General features: G+C 46.5%; 1 protein-coding gene across 2 annotated transcripts in view; it reads right to left on the bottom strand.

Moving 5' to 3' along the window:
• The window catches only part of LOC311118672 (E3 ubiquitin-protein ligase RING2), an 18,718-nt gene extending 4,590 nt beyond the window's left edge, over positions 1-14,128 (bottom strand). The window contains exons 1-6 of one of the 2 annotated variants that reach the window (XM_084193460.1): positions 14,095-14,128; positions 10,849-10,944; positions 7,054-7,214; positions 2,695-2,910; positions 1,848-1,947; positions 1,000-1,175 (exon numbers count right to left, since the gene is read on the bottom strand). In XM_084193460.1, the coding sequence (XP_084049586.1) occupies positions 1,000-1,175; positions 1,848-1,947; positions 2,695-2,910; positions 7,054-7,214; positions 10,849-10,935 (740 nt within the window). In that variant the 5' untranslated portion in view covers positions 10,936-10,944; positions 14,095-14,128. The remainder of the gene's footprint in view (positions 1-999; positions 1,176-1,847; positions 1,948-2,694; positions 2,911-7,053; positions 7,215-10,848; positions 10,945-14,094) is intronic. The other variant, XM_084193461.1, reaches the window with a different exon arrangement.
• Positions 14,129-27,201: the final 13,073 nt, after the last annotated feature.

Below are 27,201 nucleotides of genomic sequence, written 5' to 3'. Positions count from 1 at the left end.
CACACACCCACCCTCCCACACACACCCACCCTCCCACACACACACACACACACCCACCCTCCCACACACACCCACCCTCCCACACACACCCACCCTCCCACACACACACACACACCCACCCTCCCACACACACCCACCCTCCCACACACACACACACACACACCCACCCTCCCACACACACCCACCCTCCCACACACACACACACCCACCCTCCCACACACACACACCCACCCTCCCACACACACACACACACCCACCCTCCCACACACACACACCCACCCTCCCACACACACACACCCACCCTCCCTCCCACACACACCCACCCTCCCACACACACACACCCACCCTCCCTCCCACACACACCCACCCTCCCACACACACACACCCACCCTCCCACACACACACACCCACCCTCCCTCCCACACACACACACCCACCCTCCCACACACACACACCCACCCTCCCTCCCACACACACACACACCCTCCCTCCCACACACACACACACATCCCCTCCCACACACACACACACACCCTCCCACACACACCCACCCTCCCACACACACCCACCCTCCCACACACACACACACACACCCACCCTCCCACACACCCACACACACCCACCCTCCCACACACACCCACCCTCCCACACACACCCACCCTCCCACACACACACACCCACCCTCCCACACACACACACACACCCACACACACCCACCCTCCCACACACACACCCACCCTCCCACACACACACACACACACCCACCCTCCCACACACACACACCCACCCACCCTCCCACACACACACACACACACACCCACCCTCCCACACACACCCACCCTCCCACACACACACACCCACCCTCCCACACACACACACATATCCCCTCCCACACACACACACACACATCCCCTCCAACACACACACCCACCCTCCCACACACACACACACATCCCCTCCAACACACACACACACACATATCCCCTCCCATAAATCCACCTGGTCTGCACGGTGTCCTCCTTGTCCATGAGCGTAGGGTGAGGGCGGAACACCAACTCTATCTCGCTGGCGCCGTCCATCGCCAGGTCTCCTCCTCCTCCGTTCTCTGTAGCATTATCCATGTCCAGGCCGGAGTCATCTGACGTCTTGGTACGCTTGATGCTCGGCCCCGCCTCCTGGTTTCATTTATTGATTAATTTATTGGGGGAAAAGACGCGCTGAGTACAACCCAGGGGATAACATGTTACAGCGAGAAGACAAACAGGAGACAGGAGAAGATCCTGCTGTAATGTTCCTGGAATTGCTTACTCAACAAAATGGACATTTGTATGCATGCATTTATAGCACCATATTATCAAAGTACATTAACACAGCACGCTACCCATCCCATTTCATACACATTGTACACGTCTCGTATAGCCACATACATACTGCCCATTCTGTCAGTGGCGTGCTATTGGCACAGCTCAACTTTACTGATGCCGTATTTCATAGACGTGAGTAGGGGTGAGCACGGGTGAGTAGGGGTGAGCACGGGTGAGTAGGGGTGAGCACGGGTGAGCACGGGTGAGTAGGGGTGAGCACGGGTGAGTAGGGGTGAGCACGGGTGAGTAGGGGTGAGCACGGGTGAGTAGGGGTGAGCACGGGTGAGTAGGGGTTGCAAAAAAACGGCTACTTTATCAAAAGTCTCAGGTTTTCAAGAAATCCTGGTTGGAGGATTCCGGATTTCCTGCTTTTTCCGTCCTGATTCTGGGAAAGTCCCAACCGGGATTTCTGATAAACCTGGGAATTTGGGGGAAGTTACCAGAATTTTGCAACCCTACGTGGGAGTGAAGGTGTGCTTGTACCTGGTTGGAGTGGACGGATGCGTTGCTGCAGTGGGAGGAGTCACCGTTGTCCTCCGCCCCGCTCCCGTTCTCCAGCTGGTGCTTCTTCCCCCGCTGCAGCCTGCAGTGACACCCAGTGGTGGGAGGAGGGAAGAGCAGAGAGAGGTCAGATTTAAATTCCATTTGATAAAGTAACATTCAATTTGACCATAGTTCTTGAAAACATGTTTTACATCATAGGGTAGGTTGTTGTGGTATTGGTCAGGAGACACTGGAATGGGCAAGCAAGAGGAGCAGTACAGACATGGCCTGTATGTTGATGCTGTGGGTCAGGAGTTAGGGGTTAAAGGTCAGGGGTCAGGGTACAGTACAGTCATGGCCTGTATGTTGATGCTGTGGGTCAGGAGTTAGGGGTTAAAGGTCAGGGGTCAGGGTACAGTACAGTCATGGCCTGTATGTTGATGCTGTGGGTCAGGAGTTAGGGGTTAAAGGTCAGGGGTCAGGGGTCAGGGTACAGTACAGTCATGGCCTGTATGTTGATGCTGTGGGTCAGGAGTTAGGGGTTAAAGGTCAGGGGTCAGGGTACAGTACAGCCATGGCCTGTATGTTGATGCTGTGGGTCAGGAGTTAGGGGTTAAAGGTCAGGGGTCAGGGTACAGTACAGCCATGGCCTGTATGTTGATGCTGTGGGTCAGGAGTTAGGGGTTAAAGGTCAGGGGTCAGGGTACAGTACAGTCATGGCCTTTATGTTGATGCTGTGGGTCAGGAGTTAAAGGTCAGGGGTCAGGGTACAGTACAGTCATGGCCTGTATGTTGATGCTGTGGGTCAGGAGTTAGGGGTTAAAGGTCAGGGGTCAGGGTACAGTACCTGTTCATGGCCTGTATCTTGAGGCCCTCCTCGATGCTGTGGGACAGGGCCTGCTGGTTGTTGTGTTTGGAGATGCGGGCCAGAACCCTCTCCTGATGGGCCTCGTACTCATCTCTGCTGGGGTAGATCTTACTGATGAGGGCGTCAAAGTTAGGGTCCGGCCGCAGGGACCGTTTAGACACCAGCTTCTTTCTGCACGTAGGGCATTCCTTGTTGCTGGGTAGAACAGACAGAGAGTTAGCGCGTAGGGCATTCCTTGTTGCTAGGTAGAACAGACAGAGAGTTAGCACGTAGGGCATTCCTTGTTGCTGGGTAGAACAGACAGAGAGTTAGCACGTAGGGCATTCCTTGTTGCTGGGTAGAACAGACAGAGAGTTAGCACGTAGGGCATTCCTTGTTGCTGGGTAGAACAGACAGAGAGTTAGACCTAGCTAACCCTTTTTATTTTACCTTTATTTTACCAGGCAGGTCAATAAAGAACAAATTCTTATTTCCAATGACGGCCCCCTTGTTCCCCAGGACATCAACCCTGTGTTCCCCAGGACATCAACCCTGTGTTCCCCAGGACATCAACCCTGTGTTCCCCAGGACATCAACCCTGTGTTCCCCAGGACATCAACCCTGTGTTCCCCAGGACATCAACCCTGTGTTCCCCAGGACATCAACCCTGTGTTCCCCGGGACATCAACCCTGTGGTTGTGGTGGTGATGATGATTGTATTGGTCACATCCACGTGTTTAGCAGATGTTATTGCGGGTGTAGCGAAATGCTTGTGTTTCTAGCTCTGACAGTGCAGTACATCTAACAATTCACAACAATACACACAACCTACAAGTAAAATAATGGAATTAAGGAATATATAAATATTATAAATATTAGGACGAGCAATGTCGGAGTGGCATAGACTAATATTATTTAGTGACCAGTGATTCCAAGTCTATGTATATAGAGGCAGCAGCCTCTAAGGTGCAGGGTTACGTAACCGGGTGGTAGCCGGCTAGTGATGGCTATTTAACAGTCTGATGGCCTTGAGATAGAAGCTGTTTTTCAGTCTCTCGATCCCAGCTTTGATGCACCTGTACTGACCTCGCCTTCTGGATGATAGCGGGGTGAACAGGCAGTGGCTCGGGTGGTTGTTGTCCTTGATTATCTTTTTGGCCTTCCTGTGACATCGGACGCTGTAGGTGTCCTGGAGGGCCGGTAGTTTGCCCCTGGTGATGCATTGGGCAGACCGCACCACCCTCTGGAGAGCCCTGCAGTTGCGGGTGGTGCAGTTGCCATACCAGGCGGTGATTCAGCCCGACAGGATGCTCTCAATTGTGCATATGTAAAAGTGTGTGAGGGTTAAAGGTGCCTTCTTCACCACACTGTCTGTGTGGGTGGACTATTTCAGATCGTCAGTGATGTGTATGCTGAGGAACTTGAAGCTTTCCACCTGCTCCACAGCGGTCCCGTCGATGTGGATAGGGGCGTGCTCCCTCTGCTGTTTCCTGAAGTCCACGATCAGCTCCTTTGTTCTGTCGACATTGAGGGAGAGGTTATTTTCCTGGCACCACACTCCCAGAGCCCTCACCTCCTCCCTGTAGGCGGTCTCGTCATTGTTGGTAATCAGGCCTACTACTGTTGTGTCGTCTGCAAACTTGATGATTGAGTTGGAGGCGTGCTTGGCCACGCAGTCATGGGTGAACAGGGAGTACAGGAGGGGGCTGAGCACGCACCCTTGTGGGGCCCCAGTGTTGAGGATCAGCAAAGTGGAGGTGTTGTTTCCTACCTTCACCACCTGGGGACGGCCGTCAGGAAGTCCAGGACCCAGTTGCAGAGGGTGGGGTTCAGACCCAGGGCCCCGAGCTTAATGATGAGCTTGGAGGGCACTATGGTGTTGAAGGCTGAGCTATAGTCAATTAACAGCATTCTTACATAGATATTCCTCTTGTCCAGATGGGATAGGGCAGTGTGCAGTGCGATGGCGATTGCATCGTCTGTGGATCTATTGGGGCGGTAAGCAAATTGAAGTGGGTCTAGGGTGTCAGGTAAGGTAGAGGTGATATGATCCTTAACTAGCCTCTCAAAGCACTTCATGTTGACAGAGGTGATAGTCATTTAGTTCAGTTACCTTTGCTTTCTTGGGTACAGGAACAGTGGTGGCCATCTTGAAGCATGTGGGGACAGCAGACTGGGAAAGGGAGAGATTGAATATGTCCGTAAACACTCCAGCCAGCTGGTCTGCGCATGCTCTGAGGACGCGGCTAGAGATGCCGTCTGGGCCGGCAGCCTTGCGAGAGTTAACACACTTAAACGTCTTACTCAATTCGGCCACGGAGAAGGAGAGGCCACAGTCCTTGGTAGTGGGCCGCGTCGGTGGCACTGTGTTATCCTCAAAGCGGGCGAAGAAGGTGTTTAGCTTGTCCGGAAGCAAGACGTCGGTTTCCGCGACGTGGCTGGTTTTCCCTTTGTAGTCCGTGATTGTCTGTAGACCCTGCCACATACGTCTCGTGTCTGAGCTGTTGAATTGCGACTCCACTTCGTCTCTGTACTGACGTTTTGCCTGTTTGATTGCCTTACGGAGGGAATAACTACACTGATTTTATTCGACCATATTCCCAGTCACCTTGCCATGGTTAAATGCGGTGGTTCGCGCTTTCAGTTTAGGGTAGGTTTTAATAGTCACAGTGGGCACAACATCACCGATACACTTCCTGATGAACTCAGTCACCGTATCAGTGTATTCGTCGATGTTATTCTCGGAGGCTACCCGGAACATATCCCAGTCCGCGTGATCAAAACAATCTTGAAGCGTGGATTCCGATTGGTCAGACCAGCGTTGAATAGTCCTTAGCACGGGTACTTCCTGTTTGAGTTTCTGCCTATAGGAAGGGAGGAGCAAAATGGAGTCGTGATCAGATTTGCCAAAGGGAGGGCGGGGGAGGGCCTTGTAGGCATCCCGGAAGTTGGAGTAGCAGTGGTAGAGTGTTTTAGCAGCGCGAGTACTACAGTCAATGTCTTTGGTTGCGTTTTCCTCAAATTTGCTTTGTTAAAATCCCCAGCTACAATAAAATGCAGCCTCAGGATACATGGTTTTCAGTTTGCGTAAAGTCCAGTAAAGTTCTTTGAGGGCCGTCGGGGTATCGGCTTGAGGGGGAATATACACGGCTGTGACTATAACCGAATTCTCTTTGGAGATAATACGGTCGGCATTTGATTGTGAGGTATTCTAGGTCAGGTGAACAGAAGGACTTGAGTTTCTGTATGTTATCACAATCACACCCGGAGAGTATTTTATTTCTGTCTGCGCGATGTACTGAGAACCCAGCTGGCTGTATGGACAAAGACAGTATATCCCGAGAGAGACATGTTTCCGTAAAACAGAGTATGTTACAGTCCCTGATGTCTCTCTGGAAGGAGATCCTCGCCCTGAGCTCGTCTACTTTATTATCCAGAGACTGAACATTAGCGAGTAATATACTCGGAAGCGGTGGATGGTGTGCACGCCTCCTGAGTCCGACTAGAAGTCCACTCCGAATACCTCTTCTCCGCCGGCAGAGAATCAGTTCAATTGTCCTGGGAGGTACGAACAAAGGATCCAATTCGGAAAAGTCGTATTCCGAGTCGTAATGCTGGTGAGTTACTGCTGCTCTGATGAGGTGATGATGATGGTGATGATGTGGAGGATGTGGTGATTACGTATGATGATGATGTGGTGGTGGTGATGATGTCATGTGTAACAAAAGTTATCTGCAGTCAAATCAGGACTTTGATAAATACAAAAACACAGACAAAGTAATCAGTGTCTGAGAGACCAAACTAATAGATAGTAATCAGTGTCTGACAGACCAAACTAATAGATAGTAATCAGTGTCTGACAGACCAAACTAATAGATAGTAATCAGTGTCTGACAGACCAAACTAATAGATAGTAATCAGTGTCTGAGAGACCAAACTAATAGATAGTAATCAGTGTCTGACAGACCAAACTAATAGATAGTAATCAGTGTCTGACAGACCAAACTAATAGATAGTAATCAGTGTCTGAGAGACCAAACTAATAGATAGTAATCAGTGTCTGACAGACCAAACTAATAGATCAGTGTCAACAGCAGCATGTCGTGTTGTTGCTTTTTGCTCAAACGGAGGAGAATCATATGAACATGTCGGAAGGTGGTCAGGGTTAGGGTCAGGGTTATGTTGGAAGGTGGTTAGGGTAAAGGCTACATAACATAATATAATAATTATCATAACATACCCTGATCTGACTGCAACGATGATGCAGTCAGCACAAGTAGTTAGGTTACTTTAGGTCAGGGTAGGTTACTTTAGGTTAGGGTAGGTTAGGTTAATTCAGGGTAGGTTCGGGGTACATACCCTGATCTGAGGGCAGTGATGATGCAGTCAGCACAGAAGCGGTGCAGACACTCCTTGGTTGTCATGGTGTTCTTGAGCATGTCCAGACAGATGGGACACATCAGCTCACTGTGGAGGCTCCTGGGAGACACCGCTATCTCCAGCCCATCGGTGATGGCCTCCTGTACAGGGGGGGACACACAGATGAAAACATATACCTAACTCTGGTCCTATATATTGCATACCGTATATACAGTGCATTCGGAAAGTATTCAGACCCCTTGGCTTTTTCCATATTCTGTTACGTTACAGCCTTATTCTAAAATTGATTAAATAGTTTTTCTCCCCCTCAATATACACACAATACCCCATAATGATAAAGCAAAAACAGGTTTTTAGAAATGTTTGCAAATGTATTAAAAATAAAAATAACAAATATCACATTTTCATATGTATTCAGACCCTTTACTCAGTAAATTGTTGAAGCACCTTTGGCAGCGATTACAGCCTTGAGTCTTCTTGGGTATGATGCTACAAGCTTGGCACATGTATTTGGGGAGTTTCTCCCATTCTTCTCTGCAGATCCTCTCAAGTTCTATCAGGTTGGATGGGGAGTGTCACTGCACAGCTATTTTCAGGTCTCTCCAGAGATGTTCGATCGGGTTCAAGTCCGGGCCCTGGCTGGGCCACTCAAGGACATTCAGAGACTTGTCCCAAAGCCACTCCTGCGTTGTCTTGGCTGTGTGCTTAGGGTCGTTGTCCTGTTGAACCTTTGCTTCAGTCTGAGGTCCTGAGCGCTCTGGAGCAGGTTTTCATCAAGGATCTCTCTGTACTTTGCTCCGTTCATCTTTCCCTCGATCCTGACTAGTCTCCCAGTCCCTGCCGCTGAAAAACATCCCCACAGCATGATGCTGCCACCACCATGCTTCACCGTAGGTATGGTGCCAGGTTTCCTCCAGACGTGACACTTGACATTCAGGCCAAAGAGTTCAATCTTGAATTCATCAGACCAGAGAATCTTGTTTCTCATGGTCTGAGAGTCTTTAGATGCCTTTTGGCAAACTCCAAGCGGGATGTCATGTGCCTTTTACTGAGGAGTGGCTTCCGTCTGGCCACTCTACAATAAAGGCCTGATTGGTGGAGTGCTGCAGAGATGGTTGTCCTTCTGGAAGGTTCTCCCATCACCACAGAGGAACTCTGGAGCTCTGTCAGAGTGACCATCGGGTTCTTGGTCACCTCCCTGACCAAGGCCCTTCTCCCCCGATTGCTCAGTTTGGCCGGGCGGCCAGCTCTAGGAAGAGTCTTGGTGGTTCCAAACCTCTTCCATTTAAGAATGATGGAGGCCACTGTGTTCTTGGGGACCTTCAATGCTGCAGACATTTTTTGGTACCCTTCCCCAGATCTGTGCCTCGAAACAATCCTGTCTCGGAGCTCTAGGGACAATTCCTTTGACCTCATGGCTTTGTTTTTGCTCTGACATGCACTGTCAACTGTGGGACCTTATATAGACAGGTGTGTGCCTTTCTAAATCATGTCCAATCAATTCAATTTACCACAGGTGGCCTCCAATCAAGTTGTAGAAACATCTCATGGATGATCAATGAAAACAGGATGCACCTGAGCTCGATTTCGAGTCTCATAGCAAAGGGTCTGAATACTTATGTAAATAAGTTTTTATTTTATTTTTTATTTTTATACATTTGCAAAAATGTCATAAAACCAGGTTTTGCTATGTCATTATGGGGTATTGTGTGTAGATTGATGAGGGAAAAAAACTATTTAATCCATTTTAGAATAAGGCTGTAACGTGCCAAACTGTGGAAAAAGTCAATGGATCTGAATCCTTTCCGAATGCACTGTATGATGTAACAGCCACACACCACCACAAAAGGAAACAGGAGAGATTCACAAAGAACAAGTAATTCATTGTTTTCATGTTTAGATTCATACGGCGCCTCATCATCATCCACCTAAAGAAACCACTGAGTTTATTTCACTAAAAAGACAAAGGAAAAACTATGGAAGTTAATGTTTGAAACAGTAAATATGATCAGTTTAATGGTTCTCAGTTAACGTAACGTCTTCAGATTTCATAACTCCGTTTTACAAAAGGAATCAAAGAGTAGCCTTCCTGTAATATCCTGAATTATTGGCTAGCCTATGCTGTGATCAATACTGTATATTATAAACTGGGTGGTTATAGCCCTGAGTGCTGATTGGCTGAAAGCCATGGTATATGTGGTTCTCTGTAGCTCAGCTGGTAGAGCACGGCGCTTGTAACGCCAAGGTAGTGGGTTCAATCCCCGGGACCACCCATACACAAAAATGTATGCACGCATGACTGTAAGTCGCTTTGGATAAAAGCGTCTGCTAAATGGCATATTATTATTATATGAGACCGTATACCACGGGTATGACAAAACATTGTTGTTACTGCTCTAATTACGTTAGTAACCAGTTTATAATAGCATTAAGGCACATCGGTGGTTTGTGGTATATGGCCAATATACCACGGCTAAGGGCTGTATCCAGGCACTCTGTGTTGCGTCGTGCGTTAGAACAGCCCTTAGCCGTGGTATATTGGCCATATACCACACCCTCTTGTGCTTATTGCTTAAGTAGAGCTGCTCCCCTCCTCACAGAGGTCCCCCGCCAGCCAATCCAAGGCTATTATTGTGCTTCCATTGTGGGTGTGGTAGCGAAGCAACCTTTATTTGCATGCAATTAACATATATTAACACACATGACCATTTCTCCCGACAGCGCGCTGCATGAAACAGAGACGTGCTTCAGCTGCACCACGCCAAAAGAGTGACGGGGGCTGCCGAACTATCGTCTATGGTTTCAGACGGCACTGTCCCCGCTCTTCCAAAGAGAAAGAGACGCATTAGAGCGGTGTTTGAACCAGTCTACTGCCCCCTAGTGGTGGTGTTAGGCGTCTACAGCCATGTCAGGGCATAGACGAACCCTGTCTCTGAGCTACAGAGGACTCCACACTCTCAAATCTACATCATAAACTTTAAACTAAAAGTTAAAAGCAACCCTACCTGTGGAGTCCTCTGTAGCTCAGAGACAGAGAGGTGTTACATTAAATGTGCTCCCCTACCTGTGGAGTCCTCTGTAGCTCAGAGACAGAGAGGTGTTACATTAAATGTGCCCTCCTACCTGTGGAGTCCTCTGTAGCTCAGAGACAGAGAGGTGTTACATTAAATGTGCTCCCCTACCTGTGGAGTCCTCTGTAGCTCAGAGACAGAGAGGTGTTACATTAAATGTGCTCCCCTACCTGTGGAGTCCTCTGTAGCTCAGAGACAGAGAGGTGTTACATTAAAATGTGCTCCCCTACCTGTGGAGTCCTCTGTAGCTCAGAGACAGAGAGGTGTTACATTAAATGTGCTCCCCTACCTGTGGAGTCCTCTGTAGCTCAGAGACAGAGAGGTGTTACATTAAATGAGCTCCCCTACCTGTGGAATCCTCTGTAGCTCAGAGACAGAGAGGTGTTACATTAAATGTGCTCCCCTACCTGTGGCGTCCTCTGTAGCTCAGAGACAGAGAGGTGTTACATTAAATGTGCTCCCCTACCTGTGGAGTCCTCTGTAGCTCAGAGACAGAGAGGTGTTACATTAAATGAGCTCCCCTACCTGTGGAATCCTCTGTAGCTCAGAGACAGAGAGGTGTTACATTAAATGTGCTCCCCTACCTGTGGAGTCCTCTGTAGCTCAGAGACAGAGAGGTGTTGGATTAAAATGTGCTCCCCTACCTGTGGAGTCCTCTGTAGCTCAGAGACAGATAGGTGTTACATTAAATGTGCTCCCCTACCTGTGGAGTCCTCTGTAGCTCATACAGACTGAGTTCCCATGTCTTACTGAGAGGTTGCACCCCATTGGTCTGCACTGTCTGCGTCATAGTCCCAATCTGTAATAAAAAACATTAGCATCATTAAAATGGACCACACATCTCTCTCTCGCACGCTCTCACTCTAACAGTTTACTTTTGGTCAGCACCAAAAAAACTAAAACAACTATGTGCAGAAAAAACAAAAAACAGAGAAGCAATATAGGTAGATACATCCAATAGATAGCTAGGTAGATCAATCCGATAGCTAGCTTGGTAGATCAATCCGATAGCTTGGTTGGTAGATCAATCCGATAGCTGGTAAAATAAAACAAATCAACCAAGCTAAGTTGACTAAGAACATATTCTCATTTACAGCAACGACCTGGGGAATAGTTACAGGGGAGAGGAAGGGGGATGAATGAGCCAATTGGAAGCTGGGGATGATTAGGTGGCCATGATGGTATAAGGGCCAGATTGGGAACTTAGCCAGGACACCGGGGTTAACACCCCTACTCTTACAATAAGTACCATGGGATCTTTAGTGACCACAGAGAGTCAGGACACCTGTTTAACGTCCCATCCGAAAGACGGCACCCTACACAGGGCAATGTCCCCAATCACTGCCCTGGGGCAATGTCCCCAATCACTGCCCTGGGGCAATGTCCCCAATCACTGCCCTGGGGCATTGGGATTTTTATTTTAGACCAGAGGAAAGAGTGCCTCCTACTGGCCCTCCAACACCACTTCCAGCAGCATCTGGTCTCCCATCCAGGGACCTCCTACTGGCCCTCCAACACCACTTCCAGCAGCATCTGGTCTCCCATCCAGGGACCTCCTACTGGCCCTCCAACACCACTTCCATCAGCATCTGGTCTCCCATCCAGGGACCTCCTACTGGCCCTCCAACACCACTTCCAGCAGCATCTGGTCTCCCATCCAGGGACCTCCTACTGGCCCTCCAACACCACTTCCAGCAGCATCTGGTCTCCCATCCAGGGACCTCCTACTGGCCCTCCAACACCACTTCCATCAGCATCTGGTCTCCCATCCAGGGACCTCCTACTGGCCCTCCAACACCACTTCCATCAGCATCTGGTCTCCCATCCAGGGACCTCCTACTGGCCCTCCAACACCACTTCCAGCAGCATCTGGTCTCCCATCCAGGGACCGACCAAGACCAACCCTGCTTAGCTTCAGAGGCAAGCCAGCAGTGGGATGCAGGGTGGTATGCTGTCAGAATGATCATTACACAAGTGCACCTTGTGCTGGGGACAATAAAAGGCCACTCTAAAATGTGCAGTTTTGTCACACAACAGAATGCCACAGATGTGGATTACAGGCAACATCCGCACCGAGCTAAAGGCTAGAGCTACCGCTTTCAATGAGCGGGAAACTAATCCGGACGCTTATAAGAAATCCTGCTATGCCCTCAGACGAACCATCAAACAGGCAAAGCGTCAATACAGGACTAAGATTGAATCCTACTACACCGGCTCTGACGCTCGTCGGATGTGGCAGGGCTTGCAAACTATTATGGACTACAAAGGGAAACCCAGCCGTGAGCTGCCCAGTGATGCGAGCCTACCAGACGAGTTAAATTACTTCTATGCTCGCTTCGAGGCAAGCAACACTGAAGCATGCATGAGATCACCAGCTGTTCCGTACGACTGTGTGATCACGCTCTCCGTAGCCGATGTGTGCAAGACCTTTAAACAGGTTAACATTCACAAGGCCAGATGGATTACCAGGACGTGTACTCTGAGCATGTGCCGGCCAACTGGCAAGTGTCTTCACTGACATTTTCAACCTCTCCCTGACCAAGTCTGTAATACCTAAATGTTTCAAATAGACCACCATAGTCCCTGTGCCCAAGAATGCGAAGGTAACCTGCCTAAATGACTACCGCCCCGTAGCACTCACGTCGGTAGCCATGAGAATTGAATGTTTATTTCTCTACCATAAACCGCCTCCAACGTCGTTTTAGAGAATTTGGTCGTATGTCCAACTGGCCTCACAACCGCAGACCACATGTAACCACGCCAGCCCAGGACCTCCACGCCAGCCCAGGACCTCCACGCCAGCCCAGGACCTCCACGCCAGCCCAGGACCTCCACGCCAGCCCAGGACCTCCACGCCAGCCCAGGACCTCCACGCCAGCCCAGGACCTCCACGCCAGCCCAGGACCTCCACATCTGGCTTCTTCACCTGTGGGATAGTCTGAGACCAGCCACCGGACAGCTGATGAAACTGAGGAGTATTTCTGTCTGTAATAAAGCCCTTTTGTGGGGAAAAACTCATTCTGATTGGCTGGGTCTGGCTCCCCAGTGGGTGGGGCCACCAATAGCAGTGTCCCTCCCCAGTCATGTGGAATCCATAGATTAGGGCCTAATTTATTTATTTCACTTGACTGATTTCCTTACATGAACTGTAACTCAGTAAAATCTCTGAAATTGTTGCGTTTATATTTTTGTTCAGTATAGATGGCTAGGTAGATAAATTAATATGATCATCAGGGAACAACTGGAAAACAAAAATAACCTCAACGTGGTAATAGTTGTCATATCAATGTTTGTTTTGACAGCAATCTGATGGTTTGACAGCCAACTACTGTAGGGTTCCTGTTTTGCCTCCAAAGCACATTCATTAGTTAGCTACCCTGAGTAACGTTACATTCACACCAAATGTCAATGAATACTAACTATATTTTGGGAGGCAACTGTTCTAAACATTAGTTGTATTTTATATTTCCAGTTTCACGTCCCAGACATTGGACCAACACCACAGTATTAACAGAACTAGCCAGCTGGCTTCCCCCCATTCGTCTTTGTGTAGGATTCAGGCTGCGTGCTACAGATGTGCGCATACCGAATCGCCTGGAGAAAATCTGCCTTTGTCTTTAACATGCTCAATTGTAATCGTGTTTATAAATCATATGTATCATATGTATGCGCATAAAGAGAAAACACTTGATATGCATATTATTCTGCACTGTCACTAGAAAGAAACAGACAGGCTAGAAAGAAAGAAAGAGACAGGCTAGCTAGCTAGCTAACGTTAGAGCTGTGACGAAGCCTCACGACCCAATCAACGATGCACTAATATAGAAGCAATCAATTCTTCAATGTACCATTAGATGGTCAACCCCTGTTTTATCGTTACTGTATGCTTCTAGCTACGAAGCTGAAAAACGATCAGATGTTACCAAAACGTGTTTGTTTATGTACTTACGTGTTGTGGATACAGACGAAGCAGACCAGTATTCTGCCAGCAGCACAAACATTGACGTCACTTTGTATGGTAATGAGGAATCATTCAAAATAAAAGCCCGTATTTCAAAACGCATAAATGTGGATAACTAATTCAAAATATATTTCATTTCAATCAATGTCCATTTTTATTGTGCTTATAAGCAAATGCAAGAAGGAATTTACGGAACCAATTACAAATATGTTTCTAAAAACATTTTTTTAACCACTATTGAAAATTACAATGTCCAGATTGGTATGTTCACAACATTGGACTGCAGAGAAACAACTATTATACATGATGAGGTAAAAGTGGGGTTGGAAATACTCAGCATCTAATCAAAATATATTTTATATTTGAGATTCTTCCAATAGCCACCCTTTGCCTTGATGACAGCTTTGCACACTATTGGCACTCTCTCAACCTTATTGTAAAATGTCACTGTAGAGCTCCAAGTCCCTCTCAAACTGCCTCAGAGAGCTCCTTTGTTCCACCCCCCTCCCCATACACGCGGAGACCTGCTCAATCGGTGCCTCCAGTGATGCTATCTCTTTCATTGTTACCCAACGCTTAGGTTTACCTCCACTGTACTCATATCCTTCCATATCCTTGTCTGTACATAATGCCCTGAATCTATTCTACAACGCCCGGAAATCTGCCCCCTTTACTCTCTGTACCCAACGCACTAGAAGACCAGTTCTTAAAGCCTTTAGCCGTATCCTTATTCTAGTCCTCCTCTGTTCCTCTGGTGATGTAGAGGCTAACCCAGGCCCTGTAGCCCCCAGTATCACTCCTACTCCCCAGGAGCTATCATTTGTTGACTTCTGTAACCGTAAAAGCATTGGCTTTTTGCATGTTAACATCAGAAGCCTCCTCCCTAAGTTTGAGTTATTTACTGCGTTAGCACACTCCGCCAACCCTGATGTTCTAGCAGTGTCTGAATCCTGGCTTAGGAAGGCCACCAAAAATTCAGACATTTCCATCCCCAACTACAACATTTTCCGTCTAGATAGAACTGCCAAAGGGGGTGGAGTTGCAATCTACTGTAGAGCTCTATCATAGTATCCAGGTCTGTGCCCAAACAGTTTGAGCTCCTACTTCTAAAAATTAACCTTTCCAGAAATAAGTCTCTCACTGTTGCCGCTTGCTACAGACCCCAACTGTGCCCTGGACACAATATGTGAATTGATTGCCCCCATCTATCCTCAGAGTTCGTACTGCTTGGTGACCTAAACTGGGATATGCTTAACACCCCGGCCATCCTACAATCTAAACTAGATGCCCTCAATCTCACACAAATTATCAAGGAACCTACCAGGTACAACCCTAAATCCGTAAACATGGGCACCCTCATAGATATCATCCTGACTAACTTACCCTCTAAATACACCTCCGCTGTCTTCAACCAGGATCTCAGCGATCACTGCCTTATTGCCTGCGTCCGTAACGGGTCCGTGGTCAAACAACAACCCCTAATCACTGTCAAACGCTCCCTAAAACACTTTAGCGAGCAGGCCTTTCTAATTGACCTGGCCCAGGTATCCTGGATGGATATCGATCTCATTCCGTCAGTAGAGGATGCCTGGATGTTCTTTAAAAGTGCTTTCCTCTCAATCTTAAATAAGCATGCCCCATTCAAAAAATTCAGAACTAAGAACAGATATAGCCCCTTGTTCTCCTCAGACTTGACTGCCCTTGACCAGCACAAAAACATCCTGTGGCGTACTGCATTAGCATCGAATAGCCCCCGCGATATGCAACTTTTCAGGGAAGTTAGGAACCAATATACACAAGCAGTTAGAAAAGCAAAGGCTAACTTTTTCAAACAGAAATGAGCATCCTGCAGCACTAACTCCAAAATGTTTTGGGACACTGTAAAGTCCATGGAGAATAAGAGCACCTCCTCCCAGCTGCCCACTGCACTGAGGCTAGGAAACACTTTCACCACCGATAAATCTACAATCATCGAGAATTTTAACAAGCATTTTGCTACAGCTGGCCATGCTTTCCACCTGGCTACCACTACCCCGGTCACCAGCTCTGCACCCTCCGCTGCAACTTGCCCATGCCACCCCCCACCTATGGCAGTCTCTATGGGTGTGCCACAGGGTTCAATTATTGGACCGACTCTTTTCTCTGTGTATATCAATGATGTCGCTCTTGTTGCTGGTGATTCTCAGATCCACCTCTACGCAGACGACACCATTTTGTATACATCTGGCCCTTCATTGGACACTGTGTTAACAAACCTCCAAACGAGCTTCAATGCCATACAACACTCCTTCTGTAGCCTCCAACTGCTCTTAAACACTAGTAAAACTAAATGCATGCTCTTCAACCGAATGCTGCTGGCACCCGCCCACCCGACTAGAATCACTACTCTCGACGGGTCTGACCTAGAGTATGTGGACAACTACAAATACCTAGGTGTTTGGTTAGACTGTAAACTCTCCTTCCAGACTCACATTAAGCATCTCCAATCCAAAGTTAAATCCAGAATCGGCTTCCTATTTCGTAACAAAGCCTCCTTCACTCATGCTGCCAAACATGCCCTCGTAAAACTGACTATCCTACCGATCCTTGACTTCGGCGATGTCATTTACAAAATAGCTTCCAACACTCTACTCAGCAAATTGGATGTAGTCTATCACAGTGCCATCCGTTTTGTCACCAAAGCCCCATATACTACCCACCACTGTGACCTGTACGCTCTTGTTGGCTGGCCCTCACTACATATTCGTTGCCAAACCCACTGGCTCCAGGCCATCTATAAATCACTGCTAGGCAAATCCCCGCCTTATCTTAGCTCATTGGTCACCATAGCAATACCCACCCGTAGTATGCGCTCCAGCAGGTATATCTCACTGGTCATCCCCAAAGCCAACACCTCCTTTGGCCGCCATTCCTTCCAGTTCTCTGCTGCAAAATCCTGGAACGAACTGCAAAAATCTCTGAAGCTGGAGACTCTTATCTCCCTCACTAACATTAAGCATCAGTTGTCAGAGCACCTTACCGATCACTGCACCTGTACACTGCCCATCTGAAATTAGCCCACCCAATTACCTCATCCCCATATTGTTATTTATTTTGCTCATTTGCACCCCAGTATCTCTATTTGCACATCATCTCTTCCACATCTATCATTCCAGTGTTAATACTAATTGTAATTATTTTGCACTATGGCCTATTTATTGCCTTACCTCCATAACTTGCTACATTTGCACACACTGTATATATATTTTCTATTTTCTGTTGTATTTTTGACTTTATGTTTTGTTTTACCCCATATGTAACTCTGTGTTGTTGTTTTTATCGCACTGCTTTGCTTTATCTTGGCCAGGTCGCAGTTGTAAATGAGAACTTGTTCTCAACTGGCTTACCTGGTTAAATAAAGGTTAAATAAAAAAACATCTTCACCTGGAATGCTTTTCCAACGGTCTTGAAGGAGTTCCCACATATGCTGAGCACTTGTTGGCTGCTTTTCCTTCACTCTGCGGTCCGACTCATCCCAAACCATCTCAATTTGGTTGAGGTCGGGGGATTGTGGAGGCCAGGTCATCTGATGCAGCACTCCATCACTCTCCTTCTTGGTAAAATAGCCCTTACACAGCCTGGAGGTGTGTTGGGTCATTGTCCTGTTGAAAACAAATGACAGTCCCACTAAGCACAAACTAGATGGGATGGCGTATCGCTGCAGAAAGCTGTGGTAGCCATGCTGGTTAAGTGTGCCTTGAATTCTAAATAAATCACAGACATCAGCAAAGCACCCCCACACCATAACACCTCCTGCTCCATGCTTTATGGTGGCAAATACACAAGCGGAGATCATCCATTCACCCACACTGGTTGGAACCAAAAATCTCCAATTTGGACTCCAGACCAAAGGACAAATTTCCAAATGTATATATATATTTTTTTACAATACAAAACATACAAACGACAGCATAAAGATGCACACAAACATCAATGACATCACACCTGCCCAGACCCACCTGCTCCCACCCCCACCCCCACCACCTGCCCAGACCCACCTGCTCCCACCCCCACCCCCACCCCCACCACCTGCCCAGACCCACCTGCTCCCACCCCCACCCCCACCACCTGCCCAGACCCACCTGCTCCCACCCCCACCCCCACCCCCACCACCAGCATCACTCTCCACCACCAGCCCAGACCCACCTGCTCCCACCCCCACCCCCACCCCCACTCTCCACCACCTGCCCAGACCCACCTGCTCCCACCCCCACCCCCACCACCTGCCCAGACCCACCTGCTCCCACCCCCACCACCTGCCCAGACCCACCTGCTCCCACCCCCACCCCCATCCCCAGCATCACTCTCCACCACATGGCCTCAAACTGCACCATTTTGTTTCTCTCTGTCACCCACTTTCAACATTTAGATAATAAAGCATTTCACCTTTTCCATTGTGTTAATGACAGAAGATTGGTTGATTTCCAGTTTAAGTATATGTTTTTTTTTTCAAGATGATTGAGGAGAAAAGTATGGTCCAACCCATCGGGTATCTCATATGCCATGTCTTGAAATATGCAGACAGACGGATTAAAAGTACATTTCCATTGTAATACTTCTGACAGCAAACTTTCTAACTCCGCCCTTAACTTTTGGAATTTAGAACATTTCCATTATTAGTTTTACACTTAAGACATGACTCTGCCGTTGTGCTGTAGAATTTGGGAATGATGTCTCTTGTATAATAAAATCTATACATTAGTTTATACGGTATTAAGCACATATTTTCGTTAACTGTAATTTCGTTAGTTCTGTCCCAACAATCCCTCCATCTTGCGCCAGTTCTTACGTCTTGTTCCAATAGTTCATATTTTACTCTGATGTCCAAAAGATTTTAAATCGAAATTTCGTAATATGAAACGTTTAAGTTGCATGTATTTGAAATATCTTCATTGGTCTGTCCAAAATTGCATTTTAATTCTGTAATGTAAACGAATGTATTTCCTGTTACCAAGCTATTAATGGTTTCTATACCTTTAGTTTTTATTGGTGAATTCTGAAAAGCTATCCAAGGATTGTTCCATAGGGTTGTGTTTTAAGGGAGTGATATTGGTTCTTGTAGAATATGTTTCATTTTTCTTCCATGTTGTTATAGTGTTCTTAACTATTACGTTTCTTAACCTCTACGGGATCGGTGTCCCGTATATGGGACGGTTGAGCTAACATGCGCTAATGTGATTAGCATGACTGTTGTAAGTAACAGCAAACTTTCCAGGACATAGACATGTCTTATATTGGCAGAAAGGTTAAATTCTTGTTCATCTAACTGCACTGTCCAATTTACAGTGAAAAAATACCATGCTATTGTTTGAGGAAAGTGCACAACAACAAAACACTTATCACGGCAACTGGTTTGATACATTCACCTCTGAAGGTAAATAATGTACTTACATTCAGTAATCTTGCTCTGATTTGTCATCCTAAGGGTCCCAGAAATAAAATGTAGCATAGTTTTGTTTGATAAAATCAATTTTTATATTCAAATGTAGGAACTGGGTTCTACAGTTTGAACCCCTGCTGTCTCTGGCTCCACACCCACCCCACCCGGCCATCTAGATGTGTGAAAGTTAGTGTATAAGCTAATGATCCATCATGTATGACATTCCTGTGAGTGTGTAAACTTACATTTTGTATTACCATATCATTTTTGTATGTTCTCTATAGTTATGTACTTGAAAATATGTAAATTGACCAATTCGGCACATTTGGGCAGACTTGATACAAAATAGTCCAGTATTGCAATGCTTCACTGGATCAATCTGAAACTTTGCACACACACTGCTGCCATCTGGTCCTCTGTAGCTCAATTGGTAGAGCATGGCGCTTGTAACGCCAGGGTAGTGGGTTCGATCCCCGGGACCACCCATACGTAAAAATGTATGCACACATGACTGTAAGTCGCTTTGGATAAAAGCGTCTGCTAAATGGCATATTATTATTATTATTTATCTAGTGGCCAAAATTTAAATTGCGCCTAAACTGCAATATTATATTGTGGCCTTTCTCTTGCATTTCAAAGATGATGGAACAAAAAATTAATAGAAAACACATGCTTTTATGTTTGTATTATCTTTTACCAGATCTAATGTGTTATATTCTCCTACATTAATTTCACATTTCCACAAACTTCAAAGTGTTTCCTTTCAAATGGTATCTAGAATATGCATATCCTTGCTTCAGGTCCTGAGCTACAGGCAGTTAGATTTGGGTATGTCATTTTAGGCGAAAAGTGAAAAAAAGTGTCCGATCCTTAAAGAGATTCGTAATATTAGCTTTATACTTTGAAAATAGAAACGTGAAAAGATTCTGGCGATGAGCATGCGCATCTTCAATATGTATCCATTGTTCCTCTTTAATGCATTTAACTATATGTCCCAAGTAAAAGCCTTGGGTGGCAAGCTGATGCAATTCCATGTCCGGAAGGTTAAAACCCCCCTCAGACTGAGGACCATGTAAAACCTTCCTTTTCATTCTATGAGTTTTATTCTCCCATTAAGACTGAGTATACTTCGGTCTTCGGTGGGGTAATTAGTATGACTGAGAATAAATATACAACCTTTGGGAGCCGTGCCATTCTGAAGAGGTTTATTCTACCTGTAAGATGTATGGGAAGATTGTTCCATTTAATTAGATCTGCTTTCATATTGTTGAGTAATGGAATAAAGTTATCTTTATATATTCGTTGTCCGTTGTCACTTATTAAGCGTCCTAAGTATGTAATGTTTGTTGTGGTGGATGTGGCAATGCATGGGGTTGGGGTGGATGCATGGGGTTGGGGTGGATGTGGCAATGCATGGGGTTGGGGTGGATGTGGCAATGCATGGGGTTGGGGTGGATGTGGTAATGCATGGGGTTGTGGTGGATGTGGCAATGCATGGGGTTGGGGTGGATGTGGCAATGCATGGGGTTGTGGTGGATGTGGCAATGCATGGGGTTGTGGTGGATGTGGCAATGCATGGGGTTGTGGTGGATGTGGCAATGCATGGGGTTGTGGTGGATGTAGCAATGCATGGGGTTGTGGTGGATGTGGCAATGCATGGGGTTGTGGTGGATGTGGCAATGCATGGGGTTGTGGTGGATGTGGCAATGCATGGGGTTGGGGTGGATGTGGCAATGCATGGGGTTGTGGTGGATGTGGCAATGCATGGGGTTGTGGTGGATGTGGCAATGCATGGGGTTGTGGTGGATGTGGCAATGCATGGGGTTGTGGTGGATGTAGCAATGCATGGGGTTGTGGTGGATGTGGCAATGCATGGGGTTGTGGTGGATGTGGCAATGCATGGGGTTGTGGTGGATGTGGCAATGCATGGGGTTGTGGTGGATGTGGCAATGCATGGGGTTGGGGTGGATGTGGCAATGCATGGGGTTGGGGTGGATGTGGCAATGCATGGGGTTGGGGTGGATGTGGCAATGCATGGGGTTGGGGTGGATGTGGCAATACATGGGGTTGGGGTGGATGTGGCAATGCATGGGGTTGTGGTGGATGTGGCAATGCATGGGGTTGGGGTGGATGTGGCAATGCATGGGGTTGGGGTGGATGTGGCAATGCATGGGGTTGGGGTGGATGTGGCAATGCATGGGGTTGGGGTGGATGTGGCAATGCATGGGGTTGTGGTGGATGTGGCAATGCATGGGGTTGGGGTAGATGTGGCAATGCATGGGGTTGGGGTGGATGTGGCAATGCATGGGGTTGGGGTGGATGTGGCAATGCATGGGGTTGTGGTGGATGTGGCAATGCATGGGGTTGGGGTGGATGTGGCAATGCATGGGGTTGTGGTGGATGTGGCAATGCATGGGGTTGTGGTGGATGTGGCAATGCATGGGGTTGTGGTGGATGTGGCAATGCATGGGGTTGTGGTGGATGTGGCAATGCATGGGGTTGTGGTGGATGTGGCAATGCATGGGGTTGTGGTGGATGTGGCAATGCATGGGGTTGTGGTGGATGTGGCAATGCATGGGGTTGTGGTGGATGTGGCAATGCATGGGGTTGTGGTGGATGTGGCAATGCATGGGGTTGTGGTGGATGTGGCAATGCATGGGGTTGTGGTGGATGTGGCAATGCATGGGGTTGTGGTGGATGTGGCAATGCATGGGGTTGTGGTGGATGTGGCAATGCATGGGGTTGTGGTGGATGTGGCAATGCATGGGGTTGTGGTGGATGTGGCAATGCATGGGGTTGTTGTGGCTGTGACAATTTTATGGAAAACAGTCAGACGGTAGTAGTAGTAGTAGTTGTTGTGTTTCTGGATGCTTATTCTCTAAAACAGTCAGACCGTAGTAGTAGTAGTAGTAGTAGTAGTAGTTGTTGTGTTTCTGGATGCTTATTCTCTAAAACAGTCAGACCGTAGTAGTAGTAGTAGTAGTAGTAGTAGTTGTTGTGTTTCTGGATGCTTATTCTCTAAAACAGTCAGACCGTAGTAGTAGTAGTAGTAGTAGTAGTAGTAGTTGTGTTCCTGGATGCTTATTCTCTAAAACAGTCAGACCGTAGTAGTAGTTGTTGTGTTTCTGGATGCTTATCGGTAGTAGTAGTAGTAGTAGTAGTAGTAGTAACAGTCTTATTAGAGGGCAATGCTAATACTCTTTTTCATAATGGCAAGCGAGACTATTTTTTTTACTTATCAGAGAGGAAATTACTTAATTGAAAGAAGTTAAGGTTTGAAGCTTGAAGAATACAGCAGACTGATGAAATGCAGCTATATGCGTAAAAATGAAATGAATTTAATGCAGTGGTGGGCACCAATATTTATATTTATCAATATAAGAAAGACAGCTGCCTTGAGATCATTGACAAGATCCTCCCGTGTAGTTCTGGGCTGATTCCTCACAGGTGTCTTTTATACAGGTAACAAACTGAGATTAGGAGCACTCCCTTTAAGAGTGTGCTCCTAATCTCGACTTGTTACCTGTATAAAAGACACCTGGGAGCCAGAAATCTTTCTGATTGAGAGGGGGTCATATACTTATTTCCCTCATTAAAATGCAAATCAATTTATAACATTTTTGACATGTGTTTTTCTGGATTTTTTTGTTGTTATTCTGTCTCTCACTGTTCAAATAAACCTACCATTAAAATTATAGACTGATCATTTCTTTGTCAGTGGGCAAACGTACAAAATCAGCAGGGGATCAAATACTTTTTTCCCTCACTGTAACATGAAAACAGCCTAACCAGCTCTGCTAGGGCGAGTAAAATGGTCAGAGTGAGGTGTCCTCTCATTTGTGTCTGGAAGTAGCTAGCAAGCTAGCCAGTTAGCTTGGGTGCTTGACGCCGTTGTGAGGTCAGAACGCTTGGATCAACCCTACTCCTCGGCCAGATCCTCCAGTGTGCACTCTGAACGCTCCGAGAGCCAAACGCTCTGAATTTACGAATGGACAATATGACAACGCTCTGGATTTGTGCACTCTGGCACTCCAGATTGAATTTACGAACACACCCGAAATCGTAAAAGTCATGTGTTATGCTAGCAAGCTAGCAAGAGGTTGCATAGCAACAGTATCAACTTCCGGTAGACAGGCGAAGTGCTAGTACGCTCAACTGAAAGGATACCGTTCGTTTACGGTATACTATGAAATAATAGCATACAGTATGTAGTATATACTCATTAAGTATGTAGTATACAGTATGTTAGTATGGGTATTCGAACACAGCTCATGTCTTTGCAGGGGGACTCTTATTGAAATAAATATATAATCTGCGATCTTGCTGCTAGGAAAATGGTATACAACCAGAGATATTAGAAAAGGAGAAGAGAAGAATCTGAACGGAGAAATGTATACCGCTCCGCCCAGCAGACTGTCGACCAATCGTGTTCACGGTGTCATGCTGCGTCACGCAGTTGCTAAGCTAATTGTCACGCAATCCCTTCTAAAAGTCAGGGTATGAGTCGAGAATCCTGCCAATTTTCCTCGAAAGTACGAAATGTGGCGATTTCACAGCTATACGTTATTACAGAGAACAAGTTAACTATCTAAAATCCTTGAAAATATTTGTAATGTTGAACTTCTTGTTCACGTAATTCGTGCTCATGTTGGGTTTTTGTGCTAGCGCCCAATTGACTCCCATTGACTCCTTGAAGGAGAAATGTCCTTGTCGGAATTTACCCAGAATGCACTGTACGGTCCATTGACAATGTACGGGCAACGTACACCGTGGCCGTTAATATCATTCAAATGGAGTTTCCCATCTCTTCAAAAGTATATCTGATACGACCCTGCCTGCGGGTTGTGACTAGAGGGAGTACAGCTATAACCGGAAGTGACTTTTCGTAGCAGGTTAGGAGTGATTTTTTTTTTGTAGCTAACCCTAACTCTTTTCCTAACCTTAACCTAACTCTTCTAATCAGCCACGTTAATTCTTCTAACCTGCTACGAAAAAGTAACTTCCGGTCGTAGCTGTACCCCATCTAGTCAAATGTAGGGTGTGTTCCTAAATTCACTCTGGAGTGCCAGAGTGCGCTCTGGGCGTTCATAAATTAAGAGCTAGTCAAATTGTCCGTTTGTAAATTCCAACCCAACCCAAATTCAGAGCGTTTAGAGAGCACACTGGACGCTCTGGCCGAGGAGTAGGGTTGATCCGATCGTTCTGACCTCACAACGGCAGTCAGGCACCCAAGCTAATTGGATAAAGTTGGCTAGCTTGGTAGCTACTTCCAGACACAAACGAGAGGACACCTCAATCTGACAATTTTACTCGCCCTAGCAGAGGTGGTTAGGCTGTTTTTCTCATGTTGTCTAGAGCGTTGGTGACTGTACCTGTGCTGCTGGCAACGATTTAATTACGTTTTTTGCAGACGTTTACTGACACCGGTCATATTCAACAGGTGTTGGGCGTTCATAAATAGGCCTACATCAGTTATTCTGCGCTCTGGCGACTCTCTCTCAGACCAAAGTGTCCTAAAATCGTAGATCGCCAGGGTGAATTTACGAATGCACCCATAGTCAGAACACAGCCAGCGCATTCTGGCGATTTCTATATGGTGGATTTTGGCATCGCAGTGGAGCTTGGGAAACGTAGGCATGAAGCCCCAAAAAAATACATTGCAAAAATGAGCCCCTCAAATTCTTGTTATGCTACAGCTCAAGGTTGTCTGTTTTAAGGATGCTTCCCAAAACACCACGCAGAGAGAACAGTCGGTAAGTGCGTTGCTGGAGCGTTTGTCGATACTGATGCTTGGCTCAAAAGAAAGGCAGCGCTGCTCTAGGGTCAGCTTTCTCAATTCAAATCTTACCTTAACATTATTTCACAATACTGACGATGGATCAGCTCCTAGAGTGATATTATCACCTAATGGCTGCAAATATTGAGGCAGCTTAAGCTATTCTAATGCATAGGGTGAATTCGTAATAAATGGGACTGCTTATATTTGTCCTGTTTGTAACCTGTGAAATGGAAATGTTTTTTGCCCTCGGAGAGTGGCCGCCGCCAGGGATCCACCATTATTGATGGCAATAACCTGTAACCTCTTTTGAAATCTATCCAACATATTAGGCCACATTTTTTATTTATTTTTTGCAGATGCTCTTATCCAGAGCAACTTACAGTAGTGAGTACATACATTTTCATACTGGCCCCCTGTGGGAATCAAACCCACAACCCTGGCGTTGCAAGCGCCATGCTCTGCAAACTGAGCTACACGGGATGTGATACATTTTCTGAAATGTTCATGATGTTTAGGCTAATTATCACACAAAAAACCAAATATATATACTGGTATCTAATGCCGCATCCAAAACAACTTGGAACGTGAAAAAAAGGAGCTCTGACTGGGAAAAAAACGTTTTGAATGGTCATCCAACTGGTAATTCCAACTCGGGAACTCTGAACCTGAAGATCATTGACGTCATGATTTGACCTCGTTTTTTGCCTAAGTTCCCAGTTGTCTTGCCGCATTCAAAATAACTGGGACCTCGGAGATCTCCAACTTCTGACTTCAGTGCGTTCAAGACAACTGGGAACTCGTGAAAAAACGAACTCTGACTTGGAAAAATATTTTGAATGGCCATCCAACTCAGAATTCCAAGTCGGGAACTCTGGCATTTTTCTAGAGCCTTCTAGACTTTCCGATCTGAAAATCAGGTGATGTCATGCCTATGGCCTACTTTATTTATATTTTAATGCAGTCATCTCGGTTTTCATTTGAAGCATCTTTGTAGACTATATATGTTGCTTGTTTGTATCAATTGCAAAGACATTGGCAACTGTAAGCTATTATTAGTCAACTTTGTTCTGAAGTGATCAGCGGTCACAGAGTGATGATAAATCATGTGATTTTATGTTTAGCGGAGAACTTCTGTGTATAAAGTGAAGCGGGAGAGGAGAAAAGCATCTAACGACGCACTGGGAACTCAGAACTCGGAGCTCGGAAATCTCCCCCGACATCAGTGCGTTCGTGACAATTGGGAATTTTGGGAAAAATCGTTTTGAAAGGTCATCCAACTCGGAATTCCAACTCGGGAACTCGGGCCTCTTTCTAGAGCTCCGACTTTCCGACCTGAAGATCACTGACTTCATGATTTGATTTGACCTCGCATTTTTCCGAGTTCCCAGTTATCTTGAAAGGACCATTAGCTGTTCTACGAATGGTCTGGTCTGAGATTACGAGCGTTTTCAAGTGTAACGTTAATAACAATGATTTTGGGGAAAAAGCTCGGAGATTTAAAGATGCTCCTACGAAGATTCTAACGATGAACTTATCCTTAAAATGTTTTTGGGAAACTGACAGGGAAAAAATTGTGGACCAAATTGGAAATGTATATAAAGTTATTTTATAAACGTTTTGCAGTGACTCTTTCAATTTGTTTATCTGTATTTATAGTGTATCTGTATAAATAGCACTAGATACAGTCATTGATATATTAGCCTAGGCTACATGATGAGATGTAAAACAACAATGTAAACGACGCTCTTAAACCGAAACGCTTCTGAATACGAGCGGGCTACTGAAGGCGGCGCTGTAGATTGAGGAAGTTCCCATGATAGTGGTTTCTTCAAGCGTGCTCCTCCACGCCCGTTCTCTGTCAGATGCGAGCATCGACACACTGAAGCGGTCTGTTGAC

The sequence above is a fragment of the Coregonus lavaretus genome (genome assembly GCF_964263955.1).
Source record: "Coregonus lavaretus genome assembly, contig: HAP1_SCAFFOLD_2846, whole genome shotgun sequence".
In the NCBI taxonomy this organism is placed as follows: domain Eukaryota; kingdom Metazoa; phylum Chordata; class Actinopteri; order Salmoniformes; family Salmonidae; genus Coregonus; species Coregonus lavaretus.
The sequence above is the reverse complement of the archived record's forward strand: the minus strand, read 5'-3'. Positions and strand labels throughout refer to the sequence as shown.